Source organism: Xyrauchen texanus, chromosome 39 (assembly GCF_025860055.1).
Source record: "Xyrauchen texanus isolate HMW12.3.18 chromosome 39, RBS_HiC_50CHRs, whole genome shotgun sequence".
Lineage (NCBI taxonomy): Eukaryota > Metazoa > Chordata > Actinopteri > Cypriniformes > Catostomidae > Xyrauchen > Xyrauchen texanus.
In genome coordinates, this window is record NC_068314.1 from 2,677,273 (window position 1) to 2,691,047 (window position 13,775).

Sequence of the window (13,775 nt, forward strand, 5' to 3'; positions counted from 1 at the left end):
CAGTCGTCCTGTCCCTGCAGCTGAAAAACACCCCCACAGCATGATGCTGCCACCACCATGCTTCACTGTTGAGACTGTATTGGACAGGTGATGAGCAGTGCCTGGTTTTCTCCACACATACCGCTTAGAATTAAGGCCAAAAAGTTTTATCTCGGGCTCATCAGACCAGAGAATCTTATTTATCACCATCTTGGAGTCCTTCAGGTGTTTTTTAGCAAACTCCATGCGGGCTTTCATGTGTCTTGCACTGAGGAGAGGCTTCCATCAGGCCACTCTGCCATAAAGCCCCGACTGGTGGATGGCTGCAGTTATGGTTGACTTACTACAACTTTCTCCCGACTGCATCTCTGGAGCTCAGCCACAGTGATCTTTGGGTTCGTCTTTACCTCTCTCACCAAGGCTCTTCTCCCCCGATAGCTCAGTTTGGCCGGACGGCCAGCTCTAGGAAGGGTTCTGGTCGTCCCAAACTTCTTCCATTTAAGGATTATGGAAGCCACTGTGCTCTTATGAACCTTAAGGGCAGCAGAAATGTTTTTGTAACCTTGGCCAGATCTGTGCCTTGCCACAATTCTGTCTCTGAGCTCTTCAGGCAGTTCCTTTGACCTCATGATTCTCATTTGCTCTGACATGCACTGTGAGCTGTAAGGTCTTATATAGACAGGTGTGTGGCTTTCCTAATCAAGTCCAATCAGTATAATCAAACACAGCTGGACTCAATTGAAGGTGTAGAACCATCTCAAGGATGATCAGAAGAAATGGACAGCACCTGAGTTAAATATATGAGTGTCACAGCAAAGGGTCTGAATACTTAGGACCATGTGATATTTCAGGTTTTCTTTTTTAATAAATGTGCAAAAATGTCAACAATTCTGTGTTTTTCTGTCAATATGGGGTGCTGTGTGTACAATAATGAGGAAAAAAAATGAACTTAAATGATTTTAGCAAATGGTTGCAATATAACAAAGAGTGAAAAATTTAAGGGGGCCTGAATACTTTCCGTACCCACTGTATATATATATATATATATATGCTTCTTCAACAAAAACTCATTTAAAGTGTACACAGACAAATAAATAGTCAAATCTGACATACATTTGATTTATTCTTTTATTTCCTTATTTATGTATTATTATTATATTTATTTGTACATTTCTTTGTCTGTATGGTGTTTGATAATGTTTTGAGACTTGAGAAAGACGCATCACTTTTTACCCTATGGACAAAAAATGCATAAATAAATACATTAATAATGAAATATAATAATTCACAGATATGGAAATAAAAGTATAAATACTAATTTACGACAGATCTGAAAATGTATTTATTTCTATTTGCACTTTTTACATTTGACATTTTATTTTTAAATGTTGTCAGCTTTGGTCCTCCATACTGTGTGATAGGTGGTTAAAAACGAAACTGCTTGGTGATGTCAGCTAAAAGGAAAAGCGTTTCAGAGGTGGGGCAACTTATTACTTATTGAATTAAACAGACTGAAATGGTTTCCGTCTCACCTCTTTGTGAGAGTCTTTATGGGCCTCCAGTGTTTTCATGATGGTGAGTTCTGCGTAGTTTTTAAATCGTGCTGGTTGACTGCGCATGATCTCCTTCAGGACACGCAGAGCCAACGCTCGAATAGTGTGCTGCAGAACATACAGCAAACAAAATCAACACAATAGAGACAACTACAGGTTTTCAATGCACACTATATATCGGTGATTCAATTCAAATCCCTGAGGGGGCGTTCTTACAGGACACGTTTTTGCATCCCGTCTGTAATTGTTTCAGGGGTCACACCTTTTTGACCAATGAATTTGTGATTACTAGAAATTGAATTTTAGACTGATTTGTAAACTCTTGACCAATTTATTAAAAAGAAAGATTCGTTTACAAATTAAACATCATTATGACTTGCAATGTAAAACATTCAATCACATTTAGTATCATATATATATATATATATATATATATATATATATATATATATATATATATATATATATATATATGTATTTTTTTTTTTTACAGTATATTGTATGCCATCTAGGAGTGAGTAAATGTGGCACCGATGACACAATAACAGACATGGAAAAACTCAAACAATGACCCTTCAGACATTATGTGCATTATTTGAGTTGGTTTAGCATGATTAATGTGTGTATTTAGAGGTGTATAATAAAGTGTATCTTACATCTTTATCTCCCAGCGTCTCCAATAGCAACAGCAGCATGGTTTTAAAATGCTCCTCCCACATGGTCAGACTGTCGTCACGGGTAACCTTCAACAACTCCAGCAGAGCGGCCCGCCTCTCCTCCACACGCTCGCTGTGATTGGACAGCTCCTTCAGCAGGTCACCAACCATCTCCAGGTGCTGCCCGGGTCCTGACCAATCAGAATCAGCAACAAGAAACGTAAAATGAAAAATGAAACGTAAAATCATGAAACGTTGCAACTAAATAGGGCATGAAAAGTATTTATTTATGTAAAATGAAAAGTGACTATCAAAAAATAGAGGGTGATATTATTTATTTATGCTTTTCAATGTACATTTCATTACTGACTGCAACATTCTATGATGTATTTAAATATTCATAAATAATATATATTTATATATATTTATATAGTCTGTTTAATTCCTCCATAAATATTCAAAACCAATATTTAATTAATATTTAATAATAGGATTGTGGAAGCGTATTTTCCATTTATTTTCTCCATTTCAGGAAATGTTTTCAAGAAATGATGCCGATCTAATCACTCTGGGTTTTTAAGTCTTAAATGTTTCAAAAGTCGACATGAACTCGAAATGTACCCTATTTACTTGTACCCTATTGTACCCTATTTACTGCAAGATCCTGAACCAAACAATCTTTGAACACGCAGATTGTGCATGCGCCTGGAATTGCACTAATTAGCGAGTCCACAAGGTGGCATCACTCACATTTGAGCCGTTGCTGTCACAAAGAAGCACTAGATGATGTAATCAACAACAGTGGACGTGCACATCAAGAACACTTGTGTGAGGAGGTCAGGAAATACCTGCATTTTGGGTCATATACTCCAGCTTGAAGGAATATTAAGACATCTTTATGGGTCTAAACTCCTGAAGAGAAATAGCCTGGTGTCTCGTTCAGTCATAGCGCGCATGCGCCAAGTACATGTGTATGCGTCCACAGTCACATGGAGTATACTTTGACAGGCTCAAGTTCGACTGAATGCAGACGTTGTGTATTCACGTCAAAATCGAAGTATACTTTGGGCTTAACCCTAACCCTCCAACCACCTGTCATATAGAGTGCACCTTTTACCATCCAATCAATTCCCGCCCTCACTGAATATCTTGTTTCAATTGGAAATACTTTACGGAAGTAAAATGGCTTACGAACGTTGTTTGAGTTGCCTTTTTAAGTATTACCTCATGAGAAAACACTGCTACTGTCTTTTCAGCTCCGATGCTGCAAGATCCCATAATAATACACATTAGGCAGGTAGCTAGCTAACAATAGCTAACGTTACCTAGCCAGCCAACCCCAGATTGCAAAACTTACCACAACCAGAACACAACTACTGCCAGCAGATAAACAAAATACTCTCATACCTGCAGACAAACTCTTAGGATGTATGATTTTGTTTTCCCCACACTCTTGTTGACGACCTGAAAGGAAAAGCGAAAAGGGTGTTATGTTTTATTTATGGACGACAAGAGTGATTCCATCATAGATCAGTTCATTTATTTACTGTCTCCACGTTGCTCCACGTCTTCGAACACAGCGAGCGCTCCTTTCTCGTAGGGGCTGATGGAGTCGCTGTAGTTGTACGGGTTGTACTCCCGTGAGCACGGCCCGCTGAACGCCCGCGGGGATGGTGTGTTTAATAATGACGTCTTGTTGTCCAGTGCAGTTCGGCCCCCCTCCATCAGACCTGCAGACAGCCGAGGGTCTGCACACGACGAAGCCACACCCGTCTGACAGAGAGAACACAAAAGTAATAAATTTTTATCGGCAACTATCGGCATAGATTTTTGCCGATAACCGATATTTCCTAACAGTCTTGTTATATTATATTGTTTTGGAATTTCTGTTGTGTGTCCCATGTGCTACACTGTTTGATTCTGTTCCCTGTCTTGTTTTAAGGCCCCGCCCCCTCGTTTCCCTGTTCAAACATTTCAGATCATTTCTTCTGTGTTTCCTGTCCAAGGCGGTCTGATATAGTGCGTTCAACTATTTCATGATTGGTCACTTCATATGTTGGTCAAACAATCTGTTCCTGCCTAAGTGGGCGGTCCTTGGTCAGAATGTGGACCAGGCCTTTTTTTCTCCCCAATTTGGAACGCCCAATCCCCAATGCGCTCTAAGTCCTCATTGTGGTGTAGTGACTCAATCCGGGTGGCGGAGGACAAATCTCAGTTGCTTCCACGTCTGAGACCGTCAATCCGCACATCTTATCACGTGACTTGTTGAGCATGTCACCGCAGAGACATAGCGTGTGTGAAGGCTTCACGCTATTCTCCGCGGCATCCACACACAACTCAACACGCGCCCCACCGAGAGCGAGAACCACATTATAGCGACCACGAGGAGGTTACCCCATGTGACTCTACCCACCCTAGCAACCGGGCCAATATGGTTGCTTAGGAAACCTGACTGGAGTCACTCAGCACACCATGGATTCGAACTTGCGACTCCAGGTGTGATAGTCAGCGTCAATACTCGCTGAGATACCCAGAACCCTGTGTGGACCAGACCTTAAGACGCTTGCTAAAACACTTGTGTCTGGTTTTGATGGCCATGAGTTTTTGAACATCGTTGACTATTTTGAGTGCTTTTTCTTTTTAAGAATATGAGGCGTTAGAAGAACGCAGTGGCTCACCGTATCATCCCTCTTGCCGTCACGTTTGATCGGCTCCAGAATGTCCTCCTGACTGCGGAAACTGAAGCTTTGGATGGCTTCGGTTACGCCTCTCAAAGAGCTGAAGATCTCCTCAGAGTTCATGTTCTCTGTGTCGTACTCCAACATACTGCACACATACACACAGCGTAGTGAGACCGCCATTTTAAACATAAAACACAGGATGTGATGAATGCTTGATTGCTCAGCTGCAAAGTTAAAGTGACACATTTTACACGATTGACAGACATCTGCATTCAACAAGTAATCTGTGAGATGAAAGACTAATGACACAAAATAATTTCAAGACAGATTCTTGCGCAGGGACAAATGTTATGAGACTGAAATTTGATGTTGAGATTTTTCAAACATTCATTTAAGGAATGTTTTGGGTTCAATGGCAATGTCGGAAGCATTTGTGGTACAATGTTGTTTACCACAGTCAACATCTGACCTGTCCCTCAAGCCTCAAGTGTTTTCAAGAACTAATTGCTTTCAATAAAAGTAAACAAGACGTCAATAATTTTTTTGCAATAGCACATATGAGATTAAAACCAATGTATTATTTGAACAGTAATGTTGTTGAAATTTTTTAAAGAGGAACTACTTTTCTAGGTGGAGAAACTTCTGGTTATATCTTACAGATGTTACGGAGCGCAACAGTGCCTGCCCACTTCTTCAGCCATCTTGGATCCAGAAGCAGTTTTCTCATTAATTTTTTCCATAGGAATTTCATAAAAATCCTTTATAAAACAGTTGTGCATCATGACCCAAACCAACCAGCTGCGAGGTGAATCACAACTTTACAAACTTTGATTTGAACCAAAAAGGTTTTTGAAAATCAGACAAAAAGTCAAAGATACACGACTGTGTCCTTAACGATTTTAATGAGGGAATGAACTACAATCCCATGAAGCATTGCGAATGATGTCACTGAATTAAATATAATAGAAAATATAAAACTATTGATTTATAGTTGTTTATTATAAGTATCTAACATATGTTTTTAAAGTTTATTGCAAAATATTCAGATATGGAAAAATACAAGTCGTTTGAGAGTATAGTTCACAGTGCATCATGGGAGTGTGCGGTCGCTGCAGAGCTCTTTTGGCGCGCTTTGTTTGCCGCAGCTCTCTGATTGGTGGGTCGTTCCCCCTCAGGATCATGGGTAGTGTAGTTCTTCACCAGGAATTCTAGTATTAAACATGTTTTTTTTTTTTTTATGAAGTTGAAATAATGCAAACTATTGTTTTAACAGAAGCACATACCATTGATTAACCCCATAGACTTTCAGTGTACGTGCATTACTGTAAATGCGATTTTGGGTCAAAGTGATTGTCGATAATCGGTAGCACGTCATGGATACTATACTTGTTTTGAGCCCAGAACATTTCTTTAATAATATGCCATGCAACGAATTTGATAAAGTCACTCTACTATAAAAAATTATTATTGCACAAGGTGTTTCTTCTCTCATGTAGAGACGATGTAAGATCTTAACACCCGGCCGAGGTGCGTTACCTGGGCGAGTATGCCCTCTGAAGAGCCCGAAGAGGGGGCGTGGCAGGACCGGGGTGGGGGGGGAGTGAGGGAGAGAAAAACTTTGAGCTCCACGCCCAGAAAAGGCTGACCCGAGAAAGAGAGAGAGAGATAGAGAGAGGTGTAGAAATAAAGTGGAGGAAGAAAGAAAGAAAGAAATACAGAAAGAGGCAACAGAGTGAAAGAGGCTAGTACTCAAACTAAACCCCAGAGAGCTTTGATTTACCTCATAACCAAACTGGTCTAATCTTACAAAACCTGTGAAGAACATGTCCCGGTCATATTTTACACCAAAATCAAAAGATGCAAATAATAAATTATATTTTGCATGGGGCTGTCAACCGTAAAACAAATATTTAAATAAAATAAATGACATGTAATGCCAATTAATTAATGAACTAAATGATTCAAGTGACTAAATTACTAAAAATACTTATTCTAATATTTAAATACATTTTAATTAATCATTTTATATGTCTACTTAAATAATTATAAATTGAGTTCATCAGTGTGTCCAAGATAGATTTATTTCATAAGAGCTTTTATAATGTTTTTGGAGCATTTCACTTTGGTTGCATCATGTCATAATCAGAGTTTTACATGAACGTGTTCACATCTTGTGCTGTCGCTTGTGTGCGTTGTCTTACATCTGGAGTTTCGCTTACTGCCCTCTGCTGAAAACAGTTGGTACTTCAAACTTGTTTATTTATTTTTTATCCCCTTTTCTCCCCAATTTTGGAATGCCCAATTCCCACTACTTAGTAGGTCCTCGTGGTGGCACGGTTACTCGCCTCAATCCGGTTGGCGGAGGACGAGTCTCAGTTGTCTCCGCTTCTGAGAGCGTCAATCCGCGCATCTTATCACGTTACTCGTTGTGCATGACACCGCGGAGACTCGCAGCATGTGGAGACGCATGCTACTCTCCACCATCCACACACAACTCACCACACGCCCCATTGAGAGAACCACTAATCACCACCACGAGGAGGTTACCCCATGTGACTCTACCCTCCCTAGCAACCGGCCCAATCTGGTTGCTCAGGAGACCTGCCTGGAGTCACTCAGCACGCCCTGAATTCAAACTCACGACTCCAGGAGTGATAGTCAGTGTCAATACTCGCTGAGATACACAGACCCCCCGTGGTACTTAAAACTTAAATTGCTCCGATGGTAAGAATATTCCATATTAAGTGTCCAGTGACATGAATAATTGTTTATTTTGTAATGTGTTAATTTTTATAATGTTAATATTAATTAATCACACTGAATAAACGCATAAAATTTAACGATGTGTTTGTGGTAAGATGTTGTTGTACCTGGCTGAAAGTCCTCCATGAGAACGGTTAGTGGGTGACGTCAGGGGGCTCGTCCGGGAAACAGGGTGTCTCGGCGGCAATCGTCCGACTGTACTGCTGGGTGACGCCTGAGATTGAAGACAAATACATAAATGTTAGCAAACATTGCATACTGCCATATTGCAATACAAATACAGTGTTTTTAGAACAAAAGTCTGGACACATCTATTCATTCTATATATATATATATATATATATATATATATATATATATATATATACATATATATATAAAATATAATTTAATTTCTATTTTTCTCCTGTTACATTCAGGTAATTTTTTACCCATTTGAGTTAAAAACTGTAAAAAAAAAAAAAAAAAAACGAATCTTAAATGAATATTCTGGAATCAATACAAATTAAGCTCAATCAACAGAATTTGTGGGATAATTTAGCTGATTACCAGAAAAAAATTATTTCAACTCGTTCCTCCTTTTCTTTAAAAAAAGCAAACATCAAGGTCACAGTGAGACTCTTACAATGGAAGTCAATGGGGCCAATTTTTGTAGGTTTAAAGGCAGAAATGTGAAGATTATAAGCTTATAAAAGCACTTACATTCATTCTTCTGTTTTAAGATGTTTTAAACGTTGTTTTTCAGTCATTTTAGAGTTTTAGGGTTTGTTGACAACACCATTATGGTAATGAAGATGTAAAATTGGCTTTAACTTCACACAGATCCACATTTTCTTGTCTTGTGTCTAAACACAGTGAGTATTTTAATGTTTACAGATTAAACCCTTTTGACTTCCATTGTAAGTGTGTCACTGGAACACACTGTGGCAGGGCAGAGGGCGGGGCCGGGTTGTGATCCTACACACCCGGTCCCTTATCAGGCTAATTAAGCCTCCGAGAGGAATAAAGGCAGATGGCAGACGGTGGTACGACGAGAGAGAGATAGTTTACGGACATGTCCGTCATGTGTGTGTTTGTCTTTTGTTTAAGTTTTATATTAAACTATTATTTATATTGAAAAGCCGGTTCTTGCCTCCTCCTTTCCATTAAACCCCTTTACACACACATTTGTGCTTTTTTTTAAAGAAAAGGAGGAACGAGTCGAAATATTTTTTTGTGTTAATCAACATCATGCCACAAATACTGTCGACTGAGATTAACTTGTACTGAACCCGGAATATTCCTTTAATTTTGGTTTTGGACAAAATGCATTTGGATTCTCAACAATGAAAAATGATACTTCTTATATGTATGCCATGTTAGGGTGTTTGTGTTGTTACTAGGGTGTTGGTAGGTGGTTTGCAAGGGCATTTCTAAATGGTTGCTAAATAGTTGCTTACTAGCCCAAGTCTCTATGATATCCAGATATATGTGAAAACAGTTTTAATTAATGGCTATGAGATTTTCTTTGCTCATATTTCTTCTGCCAGGCAGATGTTTATGGAATAAAATTTTTGGGAATAATAAAAAAGCATGAATCTGTTTTGTTGTACAAGTGTTCCAATTATTATCTTTTATTACACAAAATGAAGGGTTTACTGTATATCTACTGTAAAAGAGCTGTAACGGGGGCCAGAGTATCTCAGCGAGTATTGACTCTGACTATCACCCCTGGAGTCATGAGTTTGAATCCAGGACGTGTTGAGTTACTCCAGTCAGGTCTCCTGAGCAACCAAATTGGGCCGGTTGCTAGGGAGGGTAGAGTCACATGGGGTAACCTCCTCGTGGTGGTGATTAGTGGTTCTCTCAATGGGGCGTGTGGTGAGTTGTGTGTGGATCGTGGAGAGTAGCATGAGTCTCCACATGCTGGGAGTCTCTGCGGTGTCATACACAATGAGTCACGTGATAAGATGCGCGGATTGACGCTCTCAGAAGCGGAGACAACTGAGACTCGTCCTCCGCCAACCGGATTGAGGTGAGTAACCGCACCACCACGAGGACCTAGTAAGTTGTGGGAATTGGGCATTCCATATTGGGAGAAAAGGGGATAAAAAATAATAATCCATTTGCAGCACCATTGAGGTGATGCTGTTTTCTGATGAAATGCAATTTTAAAAAGCTTGTGTTTAATGTGTAAAACAGGCCTATGGAAATGTTCACGTTTATAATCAAAAGGGAGGTGTGCTGTACATCTGCTGTACTCTTCCGGGCCTTATTGACCCAAACAAAAGATCATAAGAAACAGAAACTCAGTCAAGTATGTCGTAGAGTAAGTTCATTAATGGGTGTCTGTACCACTGCAGTGACGTGACTGTTGTTCTTTAGATGGTTGTGTAGAAGTTTTGTAGCTCCATCCTGGAAGGTTTTGGGAAGGGCGCCCAACAACATGGTGAATTCTGGTGTGTTCAGCTCAAACAGGGCGATCAAAACCATCTGTGCGGCCTGAAAAAAGACAAAAACCATGACAGAGGAGAGAAATACACAAATATTTACTTTTTCCTTAAATTCTAAAAAGTAAACAAGACATATATTATCATTATAAATGATCATAGAAGGTAAAACTGACTGTCTAGTGTAATTTTTATCATAAGACAAAAACAAGTGCCTGCCCACTTTTTCAGCTGTCCACAAGTATTTTTCCCATCAATTTTTTCATAGATTTCCTAAAGGCCTCCATAAAAGAATTATGAGTCATGTATCAAAGCAACCAGCTCCGAGGTGAATCGCAACATTACACACTTTGATTTGAAACAAACATAAAGAAGACAAAGACTGAGTAGTATTTATTGAGGGAATGAACTACAATCCCATAAAGCATTGCGAATGAAGTAATCAAATTAAAATAGATGGAAAAATATAAAACGATTTAAAGTTGTTGATTATAAGTTTAGCAAAAAACAAACATTTCATTGCAAAATATCCAGATATACACAAATATATGAAGGCGACTACATTGCGTCATTCACTGTGCATCATGGGAGAGGACGGAGCTGCAGCGCTCTTTTGGCGCACTTTATTTGCCGTGATTCTCTGATTGGTGGATCTAGGCTCTGCACACTTCCTATGAAATCAAAGAATAAACAGGTGTGACATTTAAAACTAAATCTGGCCAAAGTGAAGGTGTTTTTATGTTTGTTTCGGTGGTTCGTAACAGTTCGCCAGTGCAACAGTCTGACTGACTGCTAAACACCTTCTTACTGCCATTGGTCCGTGTTATCGGTAGAAGTGATCTGGAGCTCCACCTACTTTGAGGCAGACAGCTAATTCCCGTTCAGTAAGTTACGATCAGTTCACATGAACACACAAGCATGTAGAGTTATTAATGAGCTGGTGCAAATTGACCTACATCTGTTTGACACATCTGCCCAAAGTAAGATACAGTGTTCCTATCATCACTGTTTCATCTGTATTCTACCCATTAACACTCTCTTACACCCATCTTTTGCATTCAGTGCATATTACGAGTGTAATCTGTGCATATTATTGCCCCATATAGCATGTTAGCACAATAGCGCCATGAATGCAAAAGGGAAACATAAAAATTACACATTATCTAGTGCATATTATTGTCCCATATAGCATGTTAGCGCAATAGCGGCAATAATGCAAAAGGTAAACATTACAAATTACACATTATCTAGTGCATATTATAGCCGCGTATAGCATGTTAGCACCATGAATGCAAAAGGTAAACATTACAAATTACACATTATCTAGTGCATATTATAGCCGCGTATAGCATGTTAGCACCATGAATGCAAAAGGTAAACGTTACAAATTACACATTATCTAGTGCATATTATAGCCGCGTATAGCATGTTAGCACCATGAATGCAAAAGGTAAACATTACAAATTACACATTATCTAGTGCATATTATAGCCGCGTATAGCATGTTAGCACCATGAATGCAAAAGGTAAACATTACAAATTACACATTATCTAGTGCATATTATAGCCGCGTATAGCATGTTAGCACCATGAATGCAAAAGGTAAACATTACAAATTACACATCTAGTGCATATTATAGCCGCGTATAGCATGTTAGCGCCATCCATGAATGCAAAAGGTAAACATTACAAATTACATATTATCTAGTGCATATTATAGCCGCGTATAGCATGTTAGCACCATGAATGCAAAAGGTAAACATTACAAATTACACATTATCTAGTGCATATTATAGCCGCATATAGCATGTTAGCGCCATCCATGAATGCAAAAGGTAAACATTACAAATTGCACATTATCTAGTGCATATTATAGCCGCGTATAGCATGTTAGCACCATGAATGCAAAAGGTAAACATTACAAATTACACATTATCTAGTGCATATTATAGCCGCGTATAGCATGTTAGCACCATGAATGCAAAAGGTAAACATTACAAATTACATATTATCTAGTGCATATTATGGCCGCGTATAGCATGTTAGCACAATAGCATCATGAATGCAAAAGGTAAACATTACAAATTACACATTATCTAGTGCATATTATGGCCACATATAGCATGTTAGCGCAATAGCGCCATGAATGCAAAAGGTAAACATTACAAATTACATATCATCTAGTGCATATTACGGCCCCATATAGCGTGTTAGCGCAATAGCGCCATGAATGCAAAAGGTAAACATTACAAATTATACATTATCTAGTGCACATTATCTAGTGCATAGCATGTTAGCACCATGAATGCAAAAGATAAACATTACAAATTACACATTATCTAGTGCATATTATAGCCGCATATAGCATGTTAGCGCAATAGCGCCATGAATGCAAAAGGTAAACATTACAAATGATACATTATCTAGCGCATATTATAGCCGCATATAGCATGTTAGCACCATGAATGCAAAAGGTAAACATTACAAATGACACATTATCTAGTGCATATTATAGCCGCATATAGCATGTTAGCGCAATAGCGCCATGAATGCAAAAGGTAAACATTACAAATGACACATTATCTAGTGCATATTATAGCTGCATATAGCATGTTAGCACCATGAATGCAAAAGGTAAACATTACAAATTACACATTATCTAGTGCATATTATAGCCGCAGTATAGCATGTTAGCACCATGAATGCAAAAGGTAAACATAACAAATTACACATTATCTAGTGCATATTATAGCCGCATATAGCATGTTAGCGCAATAGCGCCATGAATGCAAAAGGTAAACATTACAAATTACACATTATCTAGTGCATATTATAGCTGCACATAGCATGTTAGCACCATGAATGCAAAAGGTAAACATTACAAATTACACATTATCTAGTGCATATTATAGCCGCATATAGCATGTTAGCAAAAGGTAAACATTACAAATTACATATTATCTAGAGCATATTTAAATCATCATGAGAAGATAAAACAGATTATTTTACTGATCTTGTGTGAATTATATGCCATTATTCTACTATGATGTCATTGATAACACATTTTAATGTCATAAAAGTTTATGATTTATATGTAGTCTAAAGCGTCCTCATATTTAAATGCTCCCCTAACTTTTAAATGCACCCACCTGCAACGTGGATGGTGTCTGAATGTTTGCAAACAATTTGTCATTGCTCAGCTGTTTCAAACTTATTTTTGGCTCTTAGAGAAGAACAAAGAAGCACTTTCTCTTCAGGATCATGGGCTGTGTAGTTCTTTACCAAGAAGTCCGCTATTAAATGTGATTTTTTTTAAATGAAGTTGATATAATGTGTACTAATTTCTTCAACAGATGCATTCACCATCGATTAACTACCTCAGAGATCATGGTAGGTCTGTCTTTAAAAGTTAATGATTTATTTTTAAATTTCACTTTATAGGTATATTTTATTTAAAAACAATATTTTTGATTTGAAATGTTGTACATAACCTTGTGTTCTAACCAGCTGAAATCATAAAAAGTGAGGTTAGGACGCAGTATAACGAGACAGGAAATGCGCTGCTAATAAAAATGTTAAAGTTTCAAAATAACGTTTGTTTGCACAGAAATCAAGAAAGACAGGTAACAGCCGCTCAAAAGTTGACATGCTGATTGGTTGAGAATGTGATCAAACGTCCAAGCAAAACACCCCGATTCTTTGAAGGACGAATAG

General features: G+C 38.4%; 1 protein-coding gene across 1 annotated transcript in view; it reads right to left on the minus strand.

The window, feature by feature from the left end:
• LOC127632515 (CLIP-associating protein 1-B-like) overlaps positions 1–13,775 on the minus strand; it is an 85,499-nt gene that overhangs the window by 8,821 nt on the left and 62,903 nt on the right. Inside the window, exons 33-39 of the mRNA XM_052111131.1 lie at positions 9,967–10,113; positions 7,740–7,846; positions 4,867–5,014; positions 3,736–3,961; positions 3,596–3,652; positions 2,189–2,379; positions 1,512–1,640 (exon numbers count right to left, since the gene is read on the minus strand). Coding sequence (XP_051967091.1) covers positions 1,512–1,640; positions 2,189–2,379; positions 3,596–3,652; positions 3,736–3,961; positions 4,867–5,014; positions 7,740–7,846; positions 9,967–10,113 — 1,005 coding nt within the window. The remainder of the gene's footprint in view (positions 1–1,511; positions 1,641–2,188; positions 2,380–3,595; positions 3,653–3,735; positions 3,962–4,866; positions 5,015–7,739; positions 7,847–9,966; positions 10,114–13,775) is intronic.